This window comes from Eschrichtius robustus, chromosome 14, assembly GCF_028021215.1.
Source record: "Eschrichtius robustus isolate mEscRob2 chromosome 14, mEscRob2.pri, whole genome shotgun sequence".
Lineage (NCBI taxonomy): Eukaryota > Metazoa > Chordata > Mammalia > Artiodactyla > Eschrichtiidae > Eschrichtius > Eschrichtius robustus.
Window position 1 is genome coordinate 87,629,101 of NC_090837.1, and position 26,513 is coordinate 87,655,613.

The 26,513-nt window shown below is 41.4% G+C and overlaps 2 protein-coding genes across 4 annotated transcripts; both read right to left on the reverse strand.

The window, feature by feature from the left end:
* Positions 1 to 955: 955 nt before the first annotated feature.
* Positions 956 to 8,295, reverse strand: LOC137776377 (serpin B3-like). 2 transcript variants are annotated; one of them, XM_068562800.1, is made up of 8 exons: positions 8,195 to 8,295; positions 7,265 to 7,454; positions 6,576 to 6,632; positions 5,068 to 5,196; positions 4,636 to 4,753; positions 3,411 to 3,553; positions 2,954 to 3,109; positions 956 to 1,360 (listed from the first exon to the last, which is right to left on the reverse strand). In XM_068562800.1, exons 1-8 carry the CDS (start codon positions 8,293 to 8,295, stop codon positions 956 to 958), a joined length of 1,299 nt encoding a protein of 432 aa, XP_068418901.1. The 2 variants fall into 2 exon arrangements, with proteins under 2 accessions (XP_068418901.1, XP_068418903.1); XM_068562802.1 differs by lacking the exon at positions 8,195 to 8,295 and having other exon boundaries at positions 6,564 to 6,632; positions 7,265 to 7,429.
* Positions 8,296 to 18,775: 10,480 nt separating this feature from the next.
* LOC137776383 (serpin B3-like) lies at positions 18,776 to 26,115 on the reverse strand. 2 transcript variants are annotated; one of them, XM_068562815.1, is made up of 8 exons: positions 26,015 to 26,115; positions 25,085 to 25,274; positions 24,396 to 24,452; positions 22,888 to 23,016; positions 22,456 to 22,573; positions 21,231 to 21,373; positions 20,774 to 20,929; positions 18,776 to 19,180 (listed from the first exon to the last, which is right to left on the reverse strand). In XM_068562815.1, exons 1-8 carry the CDS (start codon positions 26,113 to 26,115, stop codon positions 18,776 to 18,778), a joined length of 1,299 nt encoding a protein of 432 aa, XP_068418916.1. The 2 variants fall into 2 exon arrangements, with proteins under 2 accessions (XP_068418916.1, XP_068418917.1); XM_068562816.1 differs by lacking the exon at positions 26,015 to 26,115 and having other exon boundaries at positions 24,384 to 24,452; positions 25,085 to 25,249.
* Positions 26,116 to 26,513: the final 398 nt, after the last annotated feature.

Below are 26,513 nucleotides of genomic sequence, written 5' to 3' on the forward strand. Positions count from 1 at the left end.
AATGGAATATTACTCAGCCATAAAAAGAAACAAAATTGAGGTACTTGTAGTGAGGTGGATGGACCTAGAGTCTGTCATACAGGGTGAAGCAAGTCAGAAAGAGAAAAACAAATATGCTAACACGTATATATGGAATCTTAAAAAAAAAAAGGTTCTGACGAACCTAGGGGCAGGACAGGAATAAAGACACAGACGTAGAGAATGGACTTGAGGACACAGGGCGGGGGAAGGGTAAGCTGGGACGAAGTGAGAGAGTGGCATTGACATATATACACTAACAAATGTGAAATAGATAGCTAGTGGGAAGCAGCTGCGTACATAGCACAGGGAGATCAGCTCGGTGCTCTGTGACCACCTAGAGGGGTGGGATCGGGAGAGCGGGAGGGAGATGCAAGAGGGAGGGGATATGGGGATATATGTATACATATAGCTGATTCACTTTGATTTTCTTTGTTATACAGCAGAAACTAAAACAACACTGTCAAGCAATTATACTCCAATAAAGATGTTAAAAAATAAGAATGACAAGAATAAGTCATTGTTTTATTGATAATGCATTTCACAAAATCAAAAAATTTAGACATGTAAGGGTCCCATATATCACCTAAATTCAAATAAATGTGTCTAAGTGAATAGTTTTGAATAGTAGATATAATTTCTGAAATAGAAGGTATGATATTTCAAAATTTGTAGAATATAGAGTGTTGAAATAACCTTTTAGAATATACTGAACATATTGTCCGAAGAGGAGGTACCATGGGGAGACAGAGTAGGTTTACATGGGTTTGTAGAAAGAGAGAGACAGACAGACATGGTATTTCAACCAACACATTCTTAGTGATGACTATGAGTTTGGAAAGGAAAATGAATCAAAGAGAACCTGTTACTTCCAGCAATCAAGGTTCGGGTACAGCTCTGTGAATGTCCCCCGAGTGTAGCCGCTGGCTAATCACATCTAAGGGGAAGAGACTCTGCCGTAGAAGAGGATGCTGTTGGTCTTGTTGTGCTTGATGAAGAACAGGAAAGGGTGGTCACAATGGAAACTCTCTGGAATTATAAATGAGGTAGCAACAGCTACTGCTCCAGTCGCAGCTGCGGCCTCCGTGCCCTCCTCATTCACCTCCACGAAGGACTTGTGGAGGACGTTCGACACCACCAGATCTCGTGTCCCGGTCATTCCGGAGAAGTCGGCTTTCCCCTCACAGAAGGCGTCCACCATCCCCAGGGCTTCCAGCGTGGTCTTGAGGTCATAGCTCTCCTCCACTTTGAACCGAGGTAGGTGTAAATCCACTTTTGTCTCCCTCATAGTCTGTGGGCTCGTCCACTCTATTAACTTCTCAGCAGTGAGCTGATCTTCAAGCTATAACAATGTAAAAAGGAAAAACTGGCACGATTGTCAGTGGACATGGAGCCCCCCTTAACATTGGATTGAAACGTGGAAATCCTTTAACAGTAAACATAAATACAGGAGATTCAGTTGATATGGTTTTATCTGAGGAGGTAAAAATAACAGAGTCCTGAATATATATTATATAATCAAAAAAATGTTCTTACATTTTCATGACTTTGCTATTTTTATGTATATATGTACACATTAATAATATATGCATATGTATAAATATCTATACAAATGTATATATGTATAATATATATGCACACATATATGCAACAGAATGGTGAAATAAAATTAGCTGTAGAAGATGAGCCATCCACTTCTTAGGCTTGTTCTCTATTTCGTGCTTCACTTTCCAGTAACCTCTTGTCAATGTTCTTTCGTCCATAAGTGTTTACATAGTGCATTTACAGCGTATAGCCTACTTTTATTTCTTTTTCTTGCCTCATGTATTTGTACACTTTTCCTGTATGGATATATATTTCTCTAATCACGTTTACATTGTTACATAATACGATCATTAAATTGATATTCAGTATATATATCTTTACTTAATATCTTTTAAGCATTCACTGCATGTCAGTCCCTAACCTAACCGAAGGTAATGCAAACATGTACCAGTTTTCCTCATTTAAAATTTTTCATTATTTTGAGCCACTTCTGTCCAAAAGCTTTTCCCCTGTTTAGACTTGTTGTTATAGGATAAAATCCTAGCACTGAGATTCCCTATGTCATTGATAATGGGGAATTTAGAGCTGAAGCCGAAATATTCTGATGACTCTTCACGTTTATTGCCATGTTGCTTTCCCTAAGAATTTCCAGTTTCCAGTGTTACGAGATGTGTATTTTGAGTGTGGCAAGTTTACTGCCGCTTCTGCATCATCATCGACTATTACAGTAATTGCTTATGGCCTTTTATGGAATGTCCTTTTATGCCAGATATTGTTATTGATATTTTTACATATTAACTTTATTATAACAATGCTAACAGGAAAATTCTATAATCACCCCCTTTTTTGAAATCTTACCAATGAGGCTCCGAATGAGCCTTTGGTCCATTTTGAGCACTTAGGGACCAAATACTTCAAAATTGAAAAGTGGGCATCAAGATACTCTATTTGTCCACGGTCTACAGAAGCACTGTGAATTAGTGGGCAATATGTAACCACTTTGTTTTTTTAATTTCCTTATTTTACTTGTGAGTGAATTTGCAAATATTTCTATGTGTCACCTATGTATGAGTGTTAATTTCCTTGTCTTCAAATGAGTGGACTGGAATATATCAGAGGTTCTTATGGTTGCAAAATAGTTCTGTGTGTATCTAGGGATAGTTTTTTTGTGAACTGACATTCCATAGTTTCATCAGAATATTAATGTGACCTGTGAGGTACAGATACACTATTCGTATCATACTGTGATCCCTAACGTATTGATTTTATTTTTTTGTTGTTTGCTTGAGCTCTGCCAGCCACTAGCACCAGTGTATGAGCAGCCCGTACGAGCAGTGTCTCACTAGGAATTTAAGCAATAGTAGGCAGCATTGGAGGTACCAGCTTTTACCTTCTGCAGACCATCTACTTCATTGGGCAGCAGCACCATCATGCTTAGCTCTTGGCCTTTGTACGGTATTTCCAGGATCTTGACTTGCATGTCCTCCAGTGACGTGAAATTGAAATCATCGATTTTTTTCATCATCTGCACAGATTTGCTTGTGTCCTGCAATAAATTCATGTGGCAAAAAATGCTAAGTGAGCATAAGTCAAAAAGAAAGATAATATTATTGTAATACCAAACACATCCTCCTTCTAAGAGATGATCTCGGAAATCTGTGAATCAGAGACAAGAGTTTCTTCAAGGACTCCCAACGAAATAAAGTAAAAAAAAAAAAAGACAAGAAAATAAGCCTTGACAAATTCTGTCTTCTACCCGCAGCAGCTATATATTAATCACTAGGTATTTAAATTTCACACTGAATGTGTAGCTATGTTATATTATATACATAATTTATAGACAATACCTTGTTCAGCCAAAATTTTTCCTCCCCAGTATTTTCTTTCTTAAATTTCTGGCACCACTGCCCTTTGAAATAGACTGCGTTCACCAGAACCAGAACGGTCAAGCTACCAAGAGAGTCTCTGGGAAAGAGATCCTTGATTTTTTCTGCAAAGAAAGAAAATCAAAGGTTTGTCATGAAAGGCACAAGTGGTTTGTCTGGAAGATGCTTTGAGAGTTACAACTGATGATTAAATATTCACACAAATCACCACATTAGGGACTCTGTGCCCGATTGTTCACAAGGTGAAGCTCTCCTCATGGCGCCAGCCTGATGGAGTCGCCCTCATGCAGACCCCCCTTCTTCTGACTGGGAACGTGTTTGGTCTCTGTGGTGACATCAGTCATCTCACACTGAATTCTGATGAACTGATGTCAGCTGATCTTTCCACTGGTCAGTTTTCCCCCTCCCTCCCTACCACCCTCCCTGTCCCCTCAATAACCGCCACCCTCCCTTGTTTCCTCCATCCTTCCTTCTATTCTTTTCTTCTTCACTTTCTTCTTTGCTTTCTATTTTTTCAAACTTGAACTCACTGCTCAGAGGAAATGGGCCTGAATGTTCTTTAGGACAAATGACATGAACGCTAAAATTGAAAACATGTACTCAGACACCATTTCCCGGGGTGACTTTGTCTTCATTTGCCAGGTTGAGTTGCTGTAGGTTTGGCCTGTATTTAGGATGGGAGGTAGGATATGGTGCATGGAATGGAGACATCATCCAGCCGCTTTCCGTGGTTGGGGAGGACAGCTGTGACCATCCCTGCGGGATGAGGGGATGGGGAAGTGGTCAGGCTGCTCCTGCTGCAGATGGCAAGAAGGGTGGTTTGCAGGAGAGCGGCTCGTTTCCCAGTTAACAAAGGATAAGGGAACCCTTTTAATATTATCTCTTAGGGATCATAATCCAGACGTTCAGCCTCGAATTTAAAGAAAAAATGCGAATCAACATGAAGCTTGAGCAGAGCGTTGGGGTCCATAGAGATACTGTCGTCGACAGACTCAGCTGAGTTTCCAGGTAGCTGGTCCTGGGATCCCTCCTGGGCTCCCGTTGTTTCTCTCCACACTGACATGGACCATCTTCTGTAATCTCATCTCACCCTGGCTCCTGGCACCCCATGCAGGGGCCAGCACAGCGTTCACACACAGCAGGGACTCTACAGTGATTTTTAAGGAGTGACTCTCTCATAACCTACCATTAGTTTGGCTTTCCACCCAGGAATTAATCATCTTCCGACTTTCTTCTGCAGCATTGTCAAAATCAGCAGATTCCACACTGGCTAGGTAAAATTTCTTAACATTATCCATGTATGCCTATGGCATGGGCAGGAAGAAAGGAGGGATTAAGGGTAAGTTGTCAGTAACTGTCTAGGTATTCCCAGATTAAACTGTGTTCAGTGATGACCAAAGAGAGTACCTGAAACGATCCTTACACCCACTTCCCCGGTGGGTTGTCAGGCTCTGGGACACTCCAGTAGGGGGCGTCGTGGTCCAGGAGCTGAATGCCCCTGGGGCAAATGCTCCCCATGTGGGTCAGCCAGGCTCCTCTGCCTCTCCCTCCCCCATTAGGAGATGGGATCAGAGGACCCAGGATGCAGACCAAAGGTGTGCCAGGTCATGAAACTTACCTGCAGAAACAGAAAAGTCTTTTTTCCATAGAGCCTGTTGGCTATGTTCAGCTCATAGGCGTCAGTGGATTTCTTTAAGTCAGTCAGAAGGTTTTGAAATTGATGATGTATATATCCTGGCTTTTCAACCTTCAAACACCAGAAAGTGAGCTCATTGGATTCTCATTGTACATAAATACTACAACCCCATAGGTCTGTGAGCTCCGGACCTAGAGTTTGGTATCCCCACGGATGACATTGGTTGCTATCTCCCCATATATGGTGTATTTTACCGGAAGTACCCTTCATAATCCTTCCATTCAATCTTCCAGGTAATTCTTCCTTCCTGCTCTAACACACTCCAGTCTTTTCTCTTTTGAACTAGAGATGCAGCACCATTCCACTATTGGATTGTGTTTTAATTGTCTCAAATGTTTTGGGACCAGCTAAAACTTAAACTCCTTTGAGCTAGAACCATAGTGCATCTCTAACAGTCATCAACTGCATGAGAACATGAAATTTGTATACTGCCCTATGTTATGGCATGAAGCCCTGTTTTACTCCTTGGAGGGATTACTTTCTAAGACCCCTTGATTGTGCTCTTTGGCTGTTCATTATGCCAGTCACTCTGAAGTAGGAGCAGTGTGTCTCTGGTACACTGCTAACAGCTGTACATCAGCATCTCTAAGTCTTTAGTTCAATTGACATGAAAACAAGAGAGTTCAGAGAACTAAGAAACTTCTCCAAGGAGACAGAGCCAATTTTTCAACTCACGCTTATCTCACCCAGAACCTTCCCCTTGCTAAGGAAGAGTTTTGGACTATTTAGGCTACCAACCATAATTCTCACTCAATCATTTTCCAAAACATAGTTGATCATATGCTTATTGCTCTTACTCTAATTTAGGGGTTAATTAAAATTATATAATTTTAGCAACATATTGTGATTACTATAGTTATTATTATTCTATAATAACAATACATAACGTTTATGGGGGTTTCTGTCATCCAGGCACTGTTGTCCTGTTTCACATGTAGTTGCATGTCTTGCAGCAGACTCTTTATTGCTCCTAGTTAATTTGGATGAAGTCAAATTGTGGCTCAGAGCAGTTGTATTTTGCCACGTTCCCCATTCCTGAACAGAAGAGCACAGTTTGAAGCTCCTGAGTTCCCTGGCGGCCTAGTGGTTAGGATTCCAGGCTTTCATTGCCATGGCCCGGGTTCAAGCCCTGGCCGGGGAAGTGAGATCCTGCCAGCTGCGTGGCATGGCACAAAAACCATTCTTCAGTTTGAAGCTCCTTTGGGTTTCAGAACCCTTGCTCTTAAGAACATGCTACTCTCCTTTCAAGAAAACAAATATATAAAATAAATAAGTACATAATATGATATGAGAAACAACTCTGTCCAATCTATTTTGCTTAAGATGTCCCCTAAAAATTGGCCTTTTCCTGTTTATCTGAAATTCCCAGTTTAAACTCTGAACCTCTTGGACATGTGATCTCCTTCTAGATTCAATGCTCTGTGACTCACGGGATCAACTGTAGTTCCTTTTCTTTTGTTCTCTGCGATTTCATTAAAGTGCAGGACCTGGAGGAGACAGAGAGTGGGACAAGGAAACTTTAGAGATCTATGTACCCCAGAGTAAATAAAAAAGAAAGAAAACAAGGAAAGAAGGAAGAAAGAAAGAAGGAAGGAAAGAAAGAATGCAAACAAACAAGTAAAACAAAATGCCAAATCAAAAAAAAAAAAAACCCAAAAAGAAAGAAAGAAAAAGAACAAAGAAATGTTCCATGCAAGCATTTGCTCCTTGAAAAACACAACCTGCGTGTGAAAAGCACAAAGCTGGTTAATCACCAGCCAGTTCAAAGAATCCTGATTCATTCTTCATCTACTGCTGAGGAAACATGTATAGATGACTCCCATGGATTTTAGACAATGCACCACTTCTACCTGAACTCTACCATTTAAAGCCTCACCTGTGGTCACTGGGCAGTTGTAGGGTTAATCCAAGCTCCCAAAGGAAGTCTCGGCACAGGGAAGAGATGGGGCGGATCACTGGGGGGAGAGCATATGCTCCCACAGCTCTGTGCCCGCCCAGTCATGGGGAGTTTGTAGCTTCCTGTGCTACCCCTGGGGACAGCCAGATCTGTGATCATCTGCACAGAAGCCGACAGAGAAACCATGACAAATTGGTAAATGTAAAGGAAGCTGCGACCTACCTTCTGGATTTCTGATGCCGTGTGTTCTCGGGCCCCCAAGGAAGTCATGGCTAAGGCTGACATGATACTCAAAGGGGAAAAGAAGATATTTTCCTTCTCTGATTGTCTGATCTGTTGGAACAGGTCGACTGCAAAGTGGATGATTGCTTCACCGAGTGAACTCATGGTGGCTTGATGTGGTCTGGAACTCCTGGAGAAGCATCAAATTTATTTTATAATGAGTTTTTTGAAGGGAAGGTTAGTCTGTAATAAAATTTTCATAAGAAATGCCTTATATGTGGGTTGTGGGATTCTGAAAACTATAGCTTCCTTCCTTTTACTTTTAAAGCTTTTTTCAATGTACATGTATATACTTCATAATTAGAAGACTATGGAAATAGTATTTAAAGAAAACTTTTGTGGGGACTTCCCTGGCAGCGTGGTTAAGACTCTGCACTTCCCATGCAGGATGGCGCAGGTTTGATCCCTGGTCAAGGAACTAAGATCCCACATGCCGTGTGGTGCGGCAAAAAAAAAAAAAAAAAAAAAAGGAGAAGAAAACTTTTGTGAAAACTAATAGAATATCTTTTCTTCCTTACTGGCTGTACTAAGACTGGGTAGAAAATGCATTATAACAGATCCAAGGCAAAGATTGATGTGTAACATCCCACCATCTCTCATGAGGCGCCTCTATGCCTTTTTCTTGAGGGATCTGTGGGTACTGGACATCCTACCCCCCAATCACACTTCCTCTTAAGGGAGCATTTGGTTTTTGGAAATAAATAAATTACCTAAAGATTAAAGGAGATGAAAAATTGTTTTACTTTTGCCCACGCTAAAGAATAAAATACCATCAGACAAAACAAATTAGATAAATGATGTAACACACATCATTGTTATTATTTTCAGGAAGGATTCATGTAGTTAAGCAGAGCTGCTGGAAGCACTTACCTGTGAGCCTGGAGGAAGCAGAGGTGGGCAGAGAGCCTGTGAGCTGATGCGCCGTGAATGGTCAGGTCTGGACTATATAACTCTGTCTTGCTGCCTCCCATCCCTCACAACAACTGGTATTTCAAGTAAAGCAGCTTCTGATTTCTTCACCAGGCTACCCATCACCTGCATGAGCATGAATTCTCTATGAGTAAAGGCAAGATTATTGTTCTATTCTCGTACGTCCTTTTCACCTGCAGAAGAAATTGTGACCTGCGATCACTGGCTCATATGAAATGCATGTAGGTGCCTTTCCAACACCAGGGAGAATAAAGTTAAATTGTAACTTCTTCCCATGCCCTGAGCTACTGTGCCCAAGCAGAAATAACCCTTAAAATATCTTTCTTGTCTTACATGTTGAATTGTCTTTAAGACCACTTCTAACACCAACAATGAAAAAGCTTATATTTTCTATTTTATGTTCTGAAAGGGCTTCTCCAACCTGACCATTTCCTTCAGAATTATTCTGTATAACCAGGAAAATAGCTCCAATTCTCAACTTAAGAGATACTGGCGAAGTGTCTCAGCAGTAGGTGGAGAACAGGCATCATTTGCCTTCCCCTAAAGGCTGGACCGTGGCCGTGGTCCTCCCTGTGACCCCCATGCCCCTTGCAGCCAATCCCAGATGGCCAATGACTTCTAAGGTCAGTGGGAAGCTCATTTCCCTGCAGTGTAATCAGCTCTCAGTGAGAAGGACAATGGATCCAAACAGGGGCCATTTTGATGGCAGTATTCCAATGTTTTGTACAAAGATGTATCAGAAAAATAAATTGTTTGAACTCCAGAATTATCACATTTCTCGGTTAGCCTGCTATTCATTACACCATCTTCAAATTCGTGGTCTTGAAAACAGAGTCAAATGCCTGTGAGAAAAAAGCAGGAAAAAGTGTTCTTTTGAATGCCATGGTTAAGTCTCTTATCATTGGAGCTGTATTCTCTTCGGGGGCATGGCATTCTCATAGCAGAATAATATTAAAAACAGTTGACTTTTATTGAGGGGGGTATGTATTCACTCATTTCCCTCTTTAACACCTTATTCAGGCAGATCCCTTTGTTCTCCCCATTTCACAGATGACAGAGATGGGGCCCAGAGTGGCTGAGCAGAAGCCCAGGTCTCTAAGTTAGTGAAGTGCACAGGTGAGGTATCCAGGCAGGCAGCTGGTTCAGGAAGCTGTGTGTGTCCACGCCCCACAGGGCAGTCTGTTGATGGACTCTGCTCTTTTAGTGACATAACTCCTTGTGTCTAAATGAAAAGAACCTGTTTCTTCTGAACTTTCAAAAGAGATAATATCCTCCAGCAAAATCTGAGGTGGTGGGAATGGGTCCCCCAAATGCTCCCCTGTGGGCCCCTCAGTCACTAGGAGGGAAGGCTGGGGTTCAGACACTCTTTTAAGGCTCCATCCAGAGACCACCAGGAGCAGAGAGTGGGGAGTGGAGTTGGGCTGGTTTCCTCGGTGGGTGTGACTCTGAGAGAGGGTCAGGTGCTCACTTTCCATTCCCTCACACTGCTCTATCCAGCTGGAATTTGGTAGAAATGGATCACTTTGAGAGGGGAAAAAAAGATGGAGAAAAGGAAGTGTTTTTCTGCAGAGGACACTGCTCCCAGTGGCATGGCTGTCAGGGGGGAGGGTTGCATTTCCAGGGTATCTGGCCCACTATCTCCGCTGCCACAGGTGTGGGATGTTTGTACCGTGGAGCAGCTTTCCAACAGAGATTATCACTCACATACAGTCAGCCCTCCATATCCATGGGTTCTGCACCCACAGAGTCAGTCAACCAGATGGAAAATATTTGGGAAAAAGTTCTGGAAAGTTCCAAAAAACAATCCTTAAATTTGCCCCACACCAGCAACTATTTTACTTTGTATTTACGACTCTTTACGTAGCCTTTACATTGTACTAGGTATTATAAGAAATCGAGAGATGATTTAAAGTGTAAAGAGAATGTATGTAGGTTATGTGCCATTTTATATAAGGTACTTGAGCATTCCTGTATTTGGGAATCCTTGGGGTGTCCTTGAATCAGTCTCCCGTCGATCCCAAGAAATGTCTGTAGTGTAAGTTTTAGCTTTTAAAAATGTATAAGTCATTGATTTTTAGGCCAGTGACAAGGTTGTGCAACTATCACCATGATCTTTTCCAGAATAATTTCATTTCTCCCCAGAGAAGCTCCCTACATAGCTCTTTCTTCCCCCTGGTTTTTGGAAACCACTAATCTACTTCTTGTTTCTATGGATTTGTTTATTCTGGATATTTCATATAAATGGGATTGCACAGAGTGTGGCCTTTTCTATCAGGCTCCTTTCACTCAGTGTAATATTCTCAAAGTTCATCCATGTTGTAGTATAAAATGGTGCATTTCTTTATATGACTCTATTATGCACCATTGTATGAAGTACCACTTTTAAAAAATCCATTCATGTGTGGATGTACATTTGGGTTTTGTGTACTCTTGTGAGTAATGCCGACATGAACTCTCATGCAGAAATTTCAGTGTTGACGTGTGTTGTAATTTCTCAAGCACTTACCTACGAGTGAAACCCTGGGTCAATGGCAAGTCTATGTTTGATTTAGAAGAACTGCCAGACTGCCTTCCCCAGAAGCTGCACCATTTATATTCCCCCCAGACTCTGATGGCAGCACGTGTGTGTGCCGTTCTGATTCTCTGCACGTCTCCAGCACTTGTTACCGTCTTTGGTCCTTTTTAACACCTGCCAGGAACAGAGTCTGTAGTCTCAGCACGTCGCTTATTCACAGGAAGATTCACCTACAACAAGGTCCCAGAAGCACAGGGGATGGAGACACGAGGTGAAGGGAAGAGGAGATCTGTGTTTCTCAACCTGAAAGATGATTCTGCCTGATCCCCCAGCCCCCAGCCCTGCTGCTCTTAGGGCTCCTCTGTCGATATGTGTGCAGTGACCCCTGAGTGATACTGTAGGCCAACGATCCCTGAGCTGGGACCGGGTGGGGCTGAGTGAGGATGTACACTGTTGGCGTTTGATGAAGGAATTAAGTCCCCAAATAGAGGGAAATAAGACAAGACCCAAGATGAAAAATGACAAACACGAGGAATAGGAACTTCTAGTCAAGGTTGCATCACAGGCCACTGGGTTTCTTTGGGCTCAAAGAGAAAGGGATCTGATCTCCATAGACAGTAGCAAGAAGCTCAGCCTGGGCCTGGAGGAAGCAACAGGGGGACAAAGTAGGACAAATGGACACAAGGGAACTACTGACTAAGCTGATTCTTCCTGTGACTAAATTACGGAGGTTTGTCATGCAGAGGTTGGCTTTGAGGAAAAGGCACTAATTGATAAGGACCAGGAATTTGCATAGATTTAGAGAGAACTTGGGTTACTTCAAATAAGAAACCATGTCATGCTTTTTTCGCCCTCTTAATGAAAAGTGCTTCTGGCGTGTAATAGACAAGGTTATGACACCGTGATATCATACAGTGTCATAGGAGACTCAGCAATTCTCAGAAGATTTTGCAAGTCAGTACTGGCCAACCTATGTCTTTGGGTATTTCTTAAATATACACCAATATCATTGTCGTTAGGAATCCACGAACCCAATACAACTGAAGAGCAAATGACACTTTCTGGAACCATCCTGCTGTTTCCAGTTCCTTTATAGGTGGGTTAAGAAATAGCTCCTCTGTTTTTCTAAATCTTACTTCCTTGTGAAGGGTGTGAAGATATGTCAGCATTATTGAATTGCCCTTCCTAGGGTGCATTTTATTTCTTCCTTCTTGCAAAATAGGTTGTTGTTCCTGTTTGCAGGTAAACTGGTTATTGGAGAAGATCCTTTGAGCATCCAGTAATTGGATATCTGCCAATTACAGTATCCACTACAGATATAGATGTACATATACACATGTACGTTGTGAATAACATCCAAACAGGATGAATCAGTTTTGCCTTGATTTTCGTGAGTTAGGGAATGGTCTCACATGTAGGCATGTCATGGAAGATCGAGACAATTCATGTCATCTCCACCTGTCCCCCCCATTTCCATGCCTCCAACTGCACCCGTGACACTCATCCTACTCTGTGCTCATCACCATTCAACTCTGTTACCTTCTGATCTCTTACAAGTCCCTCTTGTTTCATCTTGTCTTTCCTGTTCTGCTGCCAATAAACCTATTGTATCTTCTCCCTTTTCCTGTGACTGTGCAGCTTCCTCCTTGCTTTATCTGAAATATGGATTTTCCCCATGACTGCATGTCCCTTCACCTCTCTTTATGGGCAGCTCCCCGTTCTCCTATTACATACTGTAAAGAAAAGAAAACGTAGTCCTCTGGTTCTCTTGTTTCCACTATCTTTTCTAGCCATTGTTCTCTCTCTGTCTCAATGTCCCTTTTCCAGTTTCTGGCCATGCAGGTATTTTACCCTGTGCCCACCTACCATCTTGTATGTTACTCTTTGATATTCACTAAAAGTCAGTTGCCCCTCCACCGTTTACGGTTTTGCTCTTCTTGCCAAGTGTGTCCAGTTTTCTGGGTGACGTCAGATCTTTTATTCCATAGGCACGGGACGGAATCCATGCTTATTTTATGTTACATCTCTATTCCTGTTGAAGCTCCTCCTTTGTGAAAATCTTGTCATGTCTTTTGTCCTTTTGTTAATTGGATCCATGAGCTTTCTTATCTATTTGGATATGCTTTTCATATAAGGAGTCATTAATTATCGCTGATGCCTGTCACTGGAGTATGAATGGAGATGGAGAGTTCTAGAGGGAAGAAGGAATTTGATTACATGGGATATTGTGTGCTGGGGATTTTATTTTGCTTCTCCAGGTTCACCCTTCACTGGCTCAAACTCCCCTGGTCCTAGGAGGCAGAGATGTAGGGAGACATAATCTGGGTCCTTCTCCTCTAGGGAACCTTGCATCTGGCCTGTGAGAGGAAGCAAGAGTAGACTCGCAGCTGGGTGAGTGCAGGGCGCTCGGTCACCTGCTTTCTCTCAGCGAGGTTGCCAAACAATGGCTGCATTTCTTTACCAAAGGCTGCAGATCTTGTCGGGCAGCTTTTCTGCAGCTACAGCTACTTTCTCTGGATTTTGGTCACCATTCCTGCCCTTGCCATGTGCGTCTAGGGGTGGCAATGTCCCCCTACTGTTGCTAGCCATGGGTTGCTTCACCATCCTTTCTTGGTTTCTCTTAGCCCTGACCATACTTTGTATAGTCCCTTTGTTAAACTTTCCTGAATTACCCAGTTTGACTGTGTCATTTGTTTTCTGCTATAGCCTTGACTATTACAGTAAGTAAACGGCTTTGGGAAAAACATCTTGGAATGGAATTTTTGGGATCAGGTTGGTCCCATATTGAGAAGAAATGTGGTGAGAGGAGGTGGGGGAGTGGTGTAGGGCAAGGCACATGTAGCAGCAAATTCAGAATGGAGGCAAGACGTGAAGTGCAGGTGTAAGACGGGTGTTGGGACATCAGAGGCTGTGGTGCTTAGTAGCTATTGGGACAAGTTGTGGGATCAGCTGCTTTGTTATGATGGGCGTGGGAAAGTCATTCAGCAGAAATTGAAAAACAATGTTAAGGGAGAGAGTAGGGTGGCAGGGAGAGAAGGAGAGGGAGAAAGAGAGGGTGAGAGAGCTTAGAAGGGAGGAAACTGGACAGGGAGAAGGAGAGACTGAAGCCGCTGAAGTGGACGGTGCGTCATGAAACCATGACAGTTCCCTGTATCTGAGGGTGGGAGGCTCCCGCTAAGGCCAAAGTCTTCTAAAACAGTGGTCTTCATATGAGAGTGATTCTAACGGTGCCTGCAGAGCTGTTTCTATCGTATGCGATTTTCAACATCGCAAGTGTGTGTGTTCTCCTCCCCAAAATTTATCTGCCTAAAAATGTCCTGTGTTCACAGCGGCAGGTTTCCCAACTCTACCGCATTTCACAAAAGAAAAGCAAATTGTCACCTCCTTCACATCTTACTGATGAGAGGTGCCCGGGAGCAACAAAGACAAAGCTCTTTTACTGATTAATCAAGACACACAAACCCACTCATAGGGCTTCTGCCTCCCCTATTTTCTACCGATTCCTATAACGTGTGAAGAGTGGGATGTCAGAGGGGTAGTATTTTAGCTCGCATTTAGGCATTCTGAAGTAAGAATATACATAAATTAAGGCAAGGTGACAGTGGCAGTAATGACAATTTTTCAGTAATAACATAACTTCTTTTTCTCTTTCACTGTTGTCTAGATTGGGTTCCTTTGGAGACTCAACCAGAAGAGCACCTCAAAAACTACTGAAACTAAGTATGATTTTTCCACCCATGTGTTTACACATGACATATTCTTTTCTGCTGTTCCTGATACTTAATCAGGCACTAGAAAATCGGACTACCATGTGACCCAGCAATCCCACTACTGGGCTATATGCTGAGAAAACCATAATTCAAAAAGAGTCATGTACCACAATGTTCACTGCAGCACTATATACAAGAGCCAGGACATGGGAGCAACCTAAGTGTCCATCGACAGATGAATGGATAAAGAAGATGTGGCACATATACAGAACGGACTATTACTCAGACATAAAAAGGAATGAAACTGAGTTTATTTGGACTGAGCTGGATGGACCTAGAGTCTGTCATACAGAGTGAAGTAAGTCAAAGAGAAAGACAAATACCGTATGCATACGCATATGTATAGAACCTAGAAAAATGGTACTGATGAACCTAGTGGTAGGCCAGGAATAAAGATGCAGGCATTGAGAACGGACTTGAGGACACAGGGGGTGAAGGGGAGGCTGCGACATGGTGAGAGAGTAGCATTGACATATATACACTACCACATGTAAAATAGATAGGTAGTGGGAAGCAGCAGCATAGCACAGGACGATCAGCTCGGTGCTTTGTGATGACCTAGAGGGGTGGGACAGGGAGGGTGGGAGGGAGGCTCAAGAGGGAGGGGATATGGGGATATATGTATACATATGGCTGATTCACTTTGTTGTACAGCAGAAACTAACACAATATTGTAAAGCAAATATACTCCAATAAAGATATATATAAAAAAAAAGAAATACCAAAAACCTGGAAAGTTTACTGGGTTATAGAGCTTTAAGATATTTTGGATAAAAGCCATGAAGAAAACCTATGAAATTTCATGCCGGTATGGTTTGTATTATTCAACTAATATAAAAAATCCGTTTCATCAATCCCATCATAAATATTTTCTCCTATGGAAGTGACTCCTCATTTATTTCATCTCTAAAAATGTTTAATGACTCAACCTGCTATTAACAAAGTTCAAGATTCTATGTCAGATGCAGAACCAATGAGTATTTAGCAGTATCCATATTTATCTTAAGTGAAAAAGCACAGAGAAATTACGCTGCGGTTCATCTCATCAAGATACGGTATTTCAATAAAATATTAGATTTCGTGTTTAATAATTATTCATTAAATTTTTGTATTTTTTTCTTCGTATTTCCCATGATCGTATTGCTCCGTTTCAAAGGTCTCTTTTGTATTGAGATGTAACTACTCTCACTCATAGTATAAAATTGTCATATAAGTGGAATTATATAACATGTACATTTTCTGTTCAGCTTCTTTTTTGCACAGCATAGTGTGTGGGAGTTTTATCCATGTTGCTGCAGGAATCAGAAGTTTCTTCCTGTTTACCTGTAAGTGCAATTCTTTTGTTTGTAATTGTTCACCAGCTGTTAAAAATTTGAGGTCTTGCCAGCGTTTTGGTTGTTAAAATAAGGCTTCAATGAACATTTGCATACTAGTCCTTCTGTGGCGAATGTATTTACATGCCTTGGGTAAAATCAAGGTGTGGAATAACTGGATCATAATTACTGGATCAGTATACGTTTAACTTTGTAAGAAAGTACTGATGCATGTCTCTTTGTACACTTGAGGAAGACTTTCTCTAGAATTGCATTGCTCAGCCATGAAGATTTACAATTTTCTGGAGGGACATCACCCACATGGCAGTGTAGGAGACCCCAGCCTCCACTCCCCCTCAGAGGTCAACAATGAGACAGGTCTCCTTGAACAAAAACAGCTCACAAAGAAGAAATGGTAATGTGATAGAGGTGTCAGCCCAAGCTGTGGTGGTGGCCATTTTGCAGAAAATAAGTGTGTCAAATCCACACGTTGTACACCTTCAACTCACTCAATGTTATGGGTCCATTATATCTCAATAAAGATGGAACAAATAAAATTGCATGACTGTTTTCTGAAGTGGTTGCAGCTTTTGGGTCCGAACCAGTGGTGTAGGAGAGCTCTGGTTCATCTACATTCTCTCCACACGGGGTTTGACCAGTCTTTGTGTTTTAACTTTGGCCACTCCAATGGGGACGAGGTGGTATCTTGTGGGGAGGTATTTTGTATTTACATGTATTTCTTTATTACACTTCTATTATATTTATTTTTATTTTTAAAACCACATAACATGTTGATTTTTACTACTTTCCATTCAAAAATAACTTTATTGATGTAAGATTGATATAGAAAGTGCCGTACATATTTAATGTATGCAACTTCATGAGTTTTGAGATGTGTATACATATGTGAAACCATCATACTAATCTATGTATTAAGTATATCCATCACCTCCAAAAGATTTTTCCTGCCCTAAGAAAAGTTATGTTTTAGGAAATAACAATTGTCAATACTTGTCCTTTATATTTTGGTGTATTTCAGGGTCATATCTTGGCATTCCTTTCTTCTCACTTTATTCTCTCCCAGTATGATCCCATCTTTGCCTTTAGCTACAATTACCGTATTTCTCTCAGTATCTCTAAAATTTATATCATCTCTATTACTTACCAGTTCATATCCCAGTTCTGAGTTCTAGACTCTTAAATTCTTGACATGGGTTACAGAACATTTCATGTTTTGGTAAAAGCTCACCTCTTCAACCTCATCATGCTCTACAATTTTGAATTTTCATGTACGATAATGTATTTCTAAATTACCTTTTCTACGTGTGGTGGGTCACTTGCACTTTGTTGAAAAGAAGAAGCAAGGAAAAGTAACAAATGACAAAAATGACAAGAAAATGGGAGAAAATATGTGCAAACGAAGCAACTGACAAAGGATTAATCTGCAAAATATACAAGAAGCTCATTCAGCTCAATATCAAAAATCAAACAACCCAATCCAAAAATGGGCAGAAGACCTCAGTAGTCATTTCTCCAAAGAAGATATGCAGATTGCCAACAAACACATGAAAGGATGCTCAGCATCACTAATCATTAGAGAAATGCAAATCAAAACTACAATGAGGTATCACCTCACACCAGTCAGAATGGCCATCATCAAAAAAATCTACAAACAATAAATGCTGGAGAGGGTGTGGAGAAAAGGGAACTCTGTTGCACTTGTGGTGGGAATGTAAGTTGATACAGCCACCTTGGAGAAGGGTACGGAGGTTGCTAAAAAAACTAAAAATGGAACTACCATATGACCCAGCAATCCCATTACTGGGCATATACCCTGAGAAAACCATAATTCAAAAAGAGTCATGTACCACAATTTTCACTGCAGCACTATTTACAATAGCCAGGACAAGGAAGCAACCTAAGTGTCCATCGACAGATGAATGGATAAAGATGTGGCACATATATACAATGGAATATTACTCAGCCATAAAAAGAAACAAAATTGAGGTACTTGTAGTGAGGTGGATGGACCTAGAGTCTGTCATACAGGGTGAAGCAAGTCAGAAAGAGAAAAACAAATATGCTAACACGTATATATGGAATCTTAAAAAAAAAAAAGGTTCTGACGAACCTAGGGGCAGGACAGGAATAAAGACACAGACGTAGAGAATGGACTTGAGGACACAGGGCGGGGGAAGGGTAAGCTGGGACGAAGTGAGAGAGTGGCATTGACATATATACACTAACAAATGTGAAATAGATAGCTAGTGGGTAGCAGCTGCGTACATAGCACAGGGAGATCAGCTCGGTGCTCTGTGACCACCTAGAGGGGTGGGATCGGGAGAGCGGGAGGGAGATGCAAGAGGGAGGGGATATGGGGATATATGTATACATATAGCTGATTCACTTTGATTTTCTTTGTTATACAGCAGAAACTAAAACAACACTGTCAAGCAATTATACTCCAATAAAGATGTTAAAAAATAAGAATGACAAGAATAAGTCATTGTTTTATTGATAATGCATTTCACAAAATCAAAAAATTTAGACATGTAAGGGTCCCATATATCACCTAAATTCAAATAAATGTGTCTAAGTGAATAGTTTTGAATAGTAGATATAATTTCTGAAATAGAAGGTATGATATTTCAAAATTTGTAGAATATAGAGTGTTGAAATAACCTTTTAGAATATACTGAACATATTGTCCGAAGAGGAGGTACCATGGGGAGACAGAGTAGGTTTACATGGGTTTGTAGAAAGAGAGAGACAGACAGACATGGTATTTCAACCAACACATTCTTAGTGATGACTATGAGTTTGGAAAGGAAAATGAATCAAAGAGAACCTGTTACTTCCAGCAATCAAGGTTCGGGTACAGCTCTGTGAATGTCCCCCGAGTGTAGCCGCTGGCTAATCACATCTAAGGGGAAGAGACTCTGCCGTAGAAGAGGATGCTGTTGGTCTTGTTGTGCTTGATGAAGAACAGGAAAGGGTGGTCACAATGGAAACTCTCTGGAATTATAAATGAGGTAGCAACAGCTACTGCTCCAGTCGCAGCTGCGGCCTCCGTGCCCTCCTCATTCACCTCCACGAAGGACTTGTGGAGGACGTTCGACACCACCAGATCTCGTGTCCCGGTCATTCCGGAGAAGTCGGCTTTCCCCTCACAGAAGGCGTCCACCATCCCCAGGGCTTCCAGCGTGGTCTTGAGGTCATAGCTCTCCTCCACTTTGAACCGAGGTAGGTGTAAATCCACTTTTGTCTCCCTCATAGTCTGTGGGCTCGTCCACTCTATTAACTTCTCAGCAGTGAGCTGATCTTCAAGCTATAACAATGTAAAAAGGAAAAACTGGCACGATTGTCAGTGGACATGGAGCCCCCCTTAACATTGGATTGAAACGTGGAAATCCTTTAACAGTAAACATAAATACAGGAGATTCAGTTGATATGGTTTTATCTGAGGAGGTAAAAATAACAGAGTCCTGAATATATATTATATAATCAAAAAAATGTTCTTACATTTTCATGACTTTGCTATTTTTATGTATATATGTACACATTAATAATATATGCATATGTATAAATATCTATACAAATGTATATATGTATAATATATATGCACACATATATGCAACAGAATGGTGAAATAAAATTAGCTGTAGAAGATGAGCCATCCACTTCTTAGGCTTGTTCTCTATTTCGTGCTTCACTTTCCAGTAACCTCTTGTCAATGTTCTTTCGTCCATAAGTGTTTACATAGTGCATTTACAGCGTATAGCCTACTTTTATTTCTTTTTCTTGCCTCATGTATTTGTACACTTTTCCTGTATGGATATATATTTCTCTAATCACGTTTACATTGTTACATAATACGATCATTAAATTGATATTCAGTATATATATCTTTACTTAATATCTTTTAAGCATTCACTGCATGTCAGTCCCTAACCTAACCGAAGGTAATGCAAACATGTACCAGTTTTCCTCATTTAAAATTTTTCATTATTTTGAGCCACTTCTGTCCAAAAGCTTTTCCCCTGTTTAGACTTGTTGTTATAGGATAAAATCCTAGCACTGAGATTCCCTATGTCATTGATAATGGGGAATTTAGAGCTGAAGCCGAAATATTCTGATGACTCTTCACGTTTATTGCCATGTTGCTTTCCCTAAGAATTTCCAGTTTCCAGTGTTACGAGATGTGTATTTTGAGTGTGGCAAGTTTACTGCCGCTTCTGCATCATCATCGACTATTACAGTAATTGCTTATGGCCTTTTATGGAATGTCCTTTTATGCCAGATATTGTTATTGATATTTTTACATATTAACTTTATTATAACAATGCTAACAGGAAAATTCTATAATCACCCCCTTTTTTGAAATCTTACCAATGAGGCTCCGAATGAGCCTTTGGTCCATTTTGAGCACTTAGGGACCAAATACTTCAAAATTGAAAAGTGGGCATCAAGATACTCTATTTGTCCACGGTCTACAGAAGCACTGTGAATTAGTGGGCAATATGTAACCACTTTGTTTTTTTAATTTCCTTATTTTACTTGTGAGTGAATTTGCAAATATTTCTATGTGTCACCTATGTATGAGTGTTAATTTCCTTGTCTTCAAATGAGTGGACTGGAATATATCAGAGGTTCTTATGGTTGCAAAATAGTTCTGTGTGTATCTAGGGATAGTTTTTTTGTGAACTGACATTCCATAGTTTCATCAGAATATTAATGTGACCTGTGAGGTACAGATACACTATTCGTATCATACTGTGATCCCTAACGTATTGATTTTATTTTTTTGTTGTTTGCTTGAGCTCTGCCAGCCACTAGCACCAGTGTATGAGCAGCCCGTACGAGCAGTGTCTCACTAGGAATTTAAGCAATAGTAGGCAGCATTGGAGGTACCAGCTTTTACCTTCTGCAGACCATCTACTTCATTGGGCAGCAGCACCATCATGCTTAGCTCTTGGCCTTTGTACGGTATTTCCAGGATCTTGACTTGCATGTCCTCCAGTGACGTGAAATTGAAATCATCGATTTTTTTCATCATCTGCACAGATTTGCTTGTGTCCTGCAATAAATTCATGTGGCAAAAAATGCTAAGTGAGCATAAGTCAAAAAGAAAGATAATATTATTGTAATACCAAACACATCCTCCTTCTAAGAGATGATCTCGGAAATCTGTGAATCAGAGACAAGAGTTTCTTCAAGGACTCCCAACGAAATAAAGTAAAAAAAAAAAAAGACAAGAAAATAAGCCTTGACAAATTCTGTCTTCTACCCGCAGCAGCTATATATTAATCACTAGGTATTTAAATTTCACACTGAATGTGTAGCTATGTTATATTATATACATAATTTATAGACAATACCTTGTTCAGCCAAAATTTTTCCTCCCCAGTATTTTCTTTCTTAAATTTCTGGCACCACTGCCCTTTGAAATAGACTGCGTTCACCAGAACCAGAACGGTCAAGCTACCAAGAGAGTCTCTGGGAAAGAGATCCTTGATTTTTTCTGCAAAGAAAGAAAATCAAAGGTTTGTCATGAAAGGCACAAGTGGTTTGTCTGGAAGATGCTTTGAGAGTTACAACTGATGATTAAATATTCACACAAATCACCACATTAGGGACTCTGTGCCCGATTGTTCACAAGGTGAAGCTCTCCTCATGGCGCCAGCCTGATGGAGTCGCCCTCATGCAGACCCCCCTTCTTCTGACTGGGAACGTGTTTGGTCTCTGTGGTGACATCAGTCATCTCACACTGAATTCTGATGAACTGATGTCAGCTGATCTTTCCACTGGTCAGTTTTCCCCCTCCCTCCCTACCACCCTCCCTGTCCCCTCAATAACCGCCACCCTCCCTTGTTTCCTCCATCCTTCCTTCTATTCTTTTCTTCTTCACTTTCTTCTTTGCTTTCTATTTTTTCAAACTTGAACTCACTGCTCAGAGGAAATGGGCCTGAATGTTCTTTAGGACAAATGACATGAACGCTAAAATTGAAAACATGTACTCAGACACCATTTCCCGGGGTGACTTTGTCTTCATTTGCCAGGTTGAGTTGCTGTAGGTTTGGCCTGTATTTAGGATGGGAGGTAGGATATGGTGCATGGAATGGAGACATCATCCAGCCGCTTTCCGTGGTTGGGGAGGACAGCTGTGACCATCCCTGCGGGATGAGGGGATGGGGAAGTGGTCAGGCTGCTCCTGCTGCAGATGGCAAGAAGGGTGGTTTGCAGGAGAGCGGCTCGTTTCCCAGTTAACAAAGGATAAGGGAACCCTTTTAATATTATCTCTTAGGGATCATAATCCAGACGTTCAGCCTCGAATTTAAAGAAAAAATGCGAATCAACATGAAGCTTGAGCAGAGCGTTGGGGTCCATAGAGATACTGTCGTCGACAGACTCAGCTGAGTTTCCAGGTAGCTGGTCCTGGGATCCCTCCTGGGCTCCCGTTGTTTCTCTCCACACTGACATGGACCATCTTCTGTAATCTCATCTCACCCTGGCTCCTGGCACCCCATGCAGGGGCCAGCACAGCGTTCACACACAGCAGGGACTCTACAGTGATTTTTAAGGAGTGACTCTCTCATAACCTACCATTAGTTTGGCTTTCCACCCAGGAATTAATCATCTTCCGACTTTCTTCTGCAGCATTGTCAAAATCAGCAGATTCCACACTGGCTAGGTAAAATTTCTTAACATTATCCATGTATGCCTATGGCATGGGCAGGAAGAAAGGAGGGATTAAGGGTAAGTTGTCAGTAACTGTCTAGGTATTCCCAGATTAAACTGTGTTCAGTGATGACCAAAGAGAGTACCTGAAACGATCCTTACACCCACTTCCCCGGTGGGTTGTCAGGCTCTGGGACACTCCAGTAGGGGGCGTCGTGGTCCAGGAGCTGAATGCCCCTGGGGCAAATGCTCCCCATGTGGGTCAGCCAGGCTCCTCTGCCTCTCCCTCCCCCATTAGGAGATGGGATCAGAGGACCCAGGATGCAGACCAAAGGTGTGCCAGGTCATGAAACTTACCTGCAGAAACAGAAAAGTCTTTTTTCCATAGAGCCTGTTGGCTATGTTCAGCTCATAGGCGTCAGTGGATTTCTTTAAGTCAGTCAGAAGGTTTTGAAATTGATGATGTATATATCCTGGCTTTTCAACCTTCAAACACCAGAAAGTGAGCTCATTGGATTCTCATTGTACATAAATACTACAACCCCATAGGTCTGTGAGCTCCGGACCTAGAGTTTGGTATCCCCACGGATGACATTGGTTGCTATCTCCCCATATATGGTGTATTTTACCGGAAGTACCCTTCATAATCCTTCCATTCAATCTTCCAGGTAATTCTTCCTTCCTGCTCTAACACACTCCAGTCTTTTCTCTTTTGAACTAGAGATGCAGCACCATTCCACTATTGGATTGTGTTTTAATTGTCTCAAATGTTTTGGGACCAGCTAAAACTTAAACTCCTTTGAGCTAGAACCATAGTGCATCTCTAACAGTCATCAACTGCATGAGAACATGAAATTTGTATACTGCCCTATGTTATGGCATGAAGCCCTGTTTTACTCCTTGGAGGGATTACTTTCTAAGACCCCTTGATTGTGCTCTTTGGCTGTTCATTATGCCAGTCACTCTGAAGTAGGAGCAGTGTGTCTCTGGTACACTGCTAACAGCTGTACATCAGCATCTCTAAGTCTTTAGTTCAATTGACATGAAAACAAGAGAGTTCAGAGAACTAAGAAACTTCTCCAAGGAGACAGAGCCAATTTTTCAACTCACGCTTATCTCACCCAGAACCTTCCCCTTGCTAAGGAAGAGTTTTGGACTATTTAGGCTACCAACCATAATTCTCACTCAATCATTTTCCAAAACATAGTTGATCATATGCTTATTGCTCTTACTCTAATTTAGGGGTTAATTAAAATTATATAATTTTAGCAACATATTGTGATTACTATAGTTATTATTATTCTATAATAACAATACATAACGTTTATGGGGGTTTCTGTCATCCAGGCACTGTTGTCCTGTTTCACATGTAGTTGCATGTCTTGCAGCAGACTCTTTATTGCTCCTAGTTAATTTGGATGAAGTCAAATTGTGGCTCAGAGCAGTTGTATTTTGCCACGTTCCCCATTCCTGAACAGAAGAGCACAGTTTGAAGCTCCTGAGTTCCCTGGCGGCCTAGTGGTTAGGATTCCGGGCTTTCATTGCCATGGCCCGGGTTCAAGCCCTGGCCGGGGAAGTGAGATCCTGCCAGCTGCGTGGCATGGCACAAAAACCATTCTTCAGTTTGAAGCTCCTTTGGGTTTCAGAACCCTTGCTCTTAAGAACATGCTACTCTCCTTTCAAGAAAACAAATATATAAAATAAATAAGTACATAATATGATATGAGAAACAACTCTGTCCAATCTATTTTGCTTAAGATGTCCCCTAAAAATTGGCCTTTTCCTGTTTATCTGAAATTCCCAGTTTAAACTCTGAACCTCTTGGACATGTGATCTCCTTCTAGATTCAATGCTCTGTGACTCACGGGATCAACTGTAGTTCCTTTTCTTTTGTTCTCTGCGATTTCATTAAAGTGCAGGACCTGGAGGAGACAGAGAGTGGGACAAGGAAACTTTAGAGATCTATGTACCCCAGAGTAAATAAAAAAGAAAGAAAACAAGGAAAGAAGGAAGAAAGAAAGAAGGAAGGAAAGAAAGAATGCAAACAAACAAGTAAAACAAAATGCCAAATCAAAAAAAAAAAAAACCCAAAAAGAAAGAAAGAAAAAGAACAAAGAAATGTTCCATGCAAGCATTTGCTCCTTGAAAAACACAACCTGCGTGTGAAAAGCACAAAGCTGGTTAATCACCAGCCAGTTCAAAGAATCCTGATTCATTCTTCATCTACTGCTGAGGAAACATGTATAGATGACTCCCATGGATTTTAGACAATGCACCACTTCTACCTGAACTCTACCATTTAAAGCCTCACCTGTGGTCACTGGGCAGTTGTAGGGTTAATCCAAGCTCCCAAAGGAAGTCTCGGCACAGGGAAGAGATGGGGCGGATCACTGGGGGGAGAGCATATGCTCCCACAGCTCTGTGCCCGCCCAGTCATGGGGAGTTTGTAGCTTCCTGTGCTACCCCTGGGGACAGCCAGATCTGTGATCATCTGCACAGAAGCCGACAGAGAAACCATGACAAATTGGTAAATGTAAAGGAAGCTGCGACCTACCTTCTGGATTTCTGATGCCGTGTGTTCTCGGGCCCCCAAGGAAGTCATGGCTAAGGCTGACATGATACTCAAAGGGGAAAAGAAGATATTTTCCTTCTCTGATTGTCTGATCTGTTGGAACAGGTCGACTGCAAAGTGGATGATTGCTTCACCGAGTGAACTCATGGTGGCTTGATGTGGTCTGGAACTCCTGGAGAAGCATCAAATTTATTTTATAATGAGTTTTTTGAAGGGAAGGTTAGTCTGTAATAAAATTTTCATAAGAAATGCCTTATATGTGGGTTGTGGGATTCTGAAAACTATAGCTTCCTTCCTTTTACTTTTAAAGCTTTTTTCAATGTACATGTATATACTTCATAATTAGAAGACTATGGAAATAGTATTTAAAGAAAACTTTTGTGGGGACTTCCCTGGCAGCGTGGTTAAGACTCTGCACTTCCCATGCAGGATGGCGCAGGTTTGATCCCTGGTCAAGGAACTAAGATCCCACATGCCGTGTGGTGCGGCAAAAAAAAAAAAAAAAAAAAAAGGAGAAGAAAACTTTTGTGAAAACTAATAGAATATCTTTTCTTCCTTACTGGCTGTACTAAGACTGGGTAGAAAATGCATTATAACAGATCCAAGGCAAAGATTGATGTGTAACATCCCACCATCTCTCATGAGGCGCCTCTATGCCTTTTTCTTGAGGGATCTGTGGGTACTGGACATCCTACCCCCCAATCACACTTCCTCTTAAGGGAGCATTTGGTTTTTGGAAATAAATAAATTACCTAAAGATTAAAGGAGATGAAAAATTGTTTTACTTTTGCCCACGCTAAAGAATAAAATACCATCAGACAAAACAAATTAGATAAATGATGTAACACACATCATTGTTATTATTTTCAGGAAGGATTCATGTAGTTAAGCAGAGCTGCTGGAAGCACTTACCTGTGAGCCTGGAGGAAGCAGAGGTGGGCAGACAGCCTGTGAGCTGATGCGCCGTGAATGGTCAGGTCTGGACTATATAACTCTGTCTTGCTGCCTCCCATCCCTCACAACAACTGGTATTTCAAGTAAAGCAGCTTCTGATTTCTTCACCAGGCTACCCATCACCTGCATGAGCATGAATTCTCTATGAGTAAAGGCAAGATTATTGTTCTATTCTCGTACGTCCTTTTCACCTGCAGAAGAAATTGTGACCTGCGATCACTGGCTCATATGAAATGCATGTAGGTGCCTTTCCAACACCAGGGAGAATAAAGTTAAATTGTAACTTCTTCCCATGCCCTGAGCTACTGTGCCCAAGCAGAAATAACCCTTAAAATATCTTTCCTGTCTTACATGTTGAATTGTCTTTAAGACCACTTCTAACACCAACAATGAAAAAGCTTATATTTTCTATTTTATGTTCTGAAAGGGCTTCTCCAACCTGACCATTTCCTTCAGA

Excerpts from the sequence above, each read along its gene's own strand:
- LOC137776377 (XM_068562800.1), bottom strand. The coding sequence starts at position 8,295 with ATGGGAGGCAGCAAGACAGAGTTATATAGTCCAGACCTGACCATTCAC. Across the intron at positions 5,197-6,575 it reads AAGGAACTACAGTTGATCCC|GTTGAAAAGCCAGGATATAT; the intron begins GTGAGTCACAGA and ends TGGTGTTTGAAG. Across the intron at positions 1,361-2,953 it reads AAGTAGATGGTCTGCAGAAG|CTTGAAGATCAGCTCACTGC; the intron begins GTAAAAGCTGGT and ends ACATTGTTATAG.
- LOC137776383 (XM_068562815.1), bottom strand. The coding sequence starts at position 26,115 with ATGGGAGGCAGCAAGACAGAGTTATATAGTCCAGACCTGACCATTCAC. Across the intron at positions 25,275-26,014 it reads TGCTTCCTCCAGGCTCACAG|GAGTTCCAGACCACATCAAG; the intron begins GTAAGTGCTTCC and ends ATGCTTCTCCAG. Across the intron at positions 24,453-25,084 it reads CGGCATCAGAAATCCAGAAG|GTCCTGCACTTTAATGAAAT; the intron begins GTAGGTCGCAGC and ends TGTCTCCTCCAG.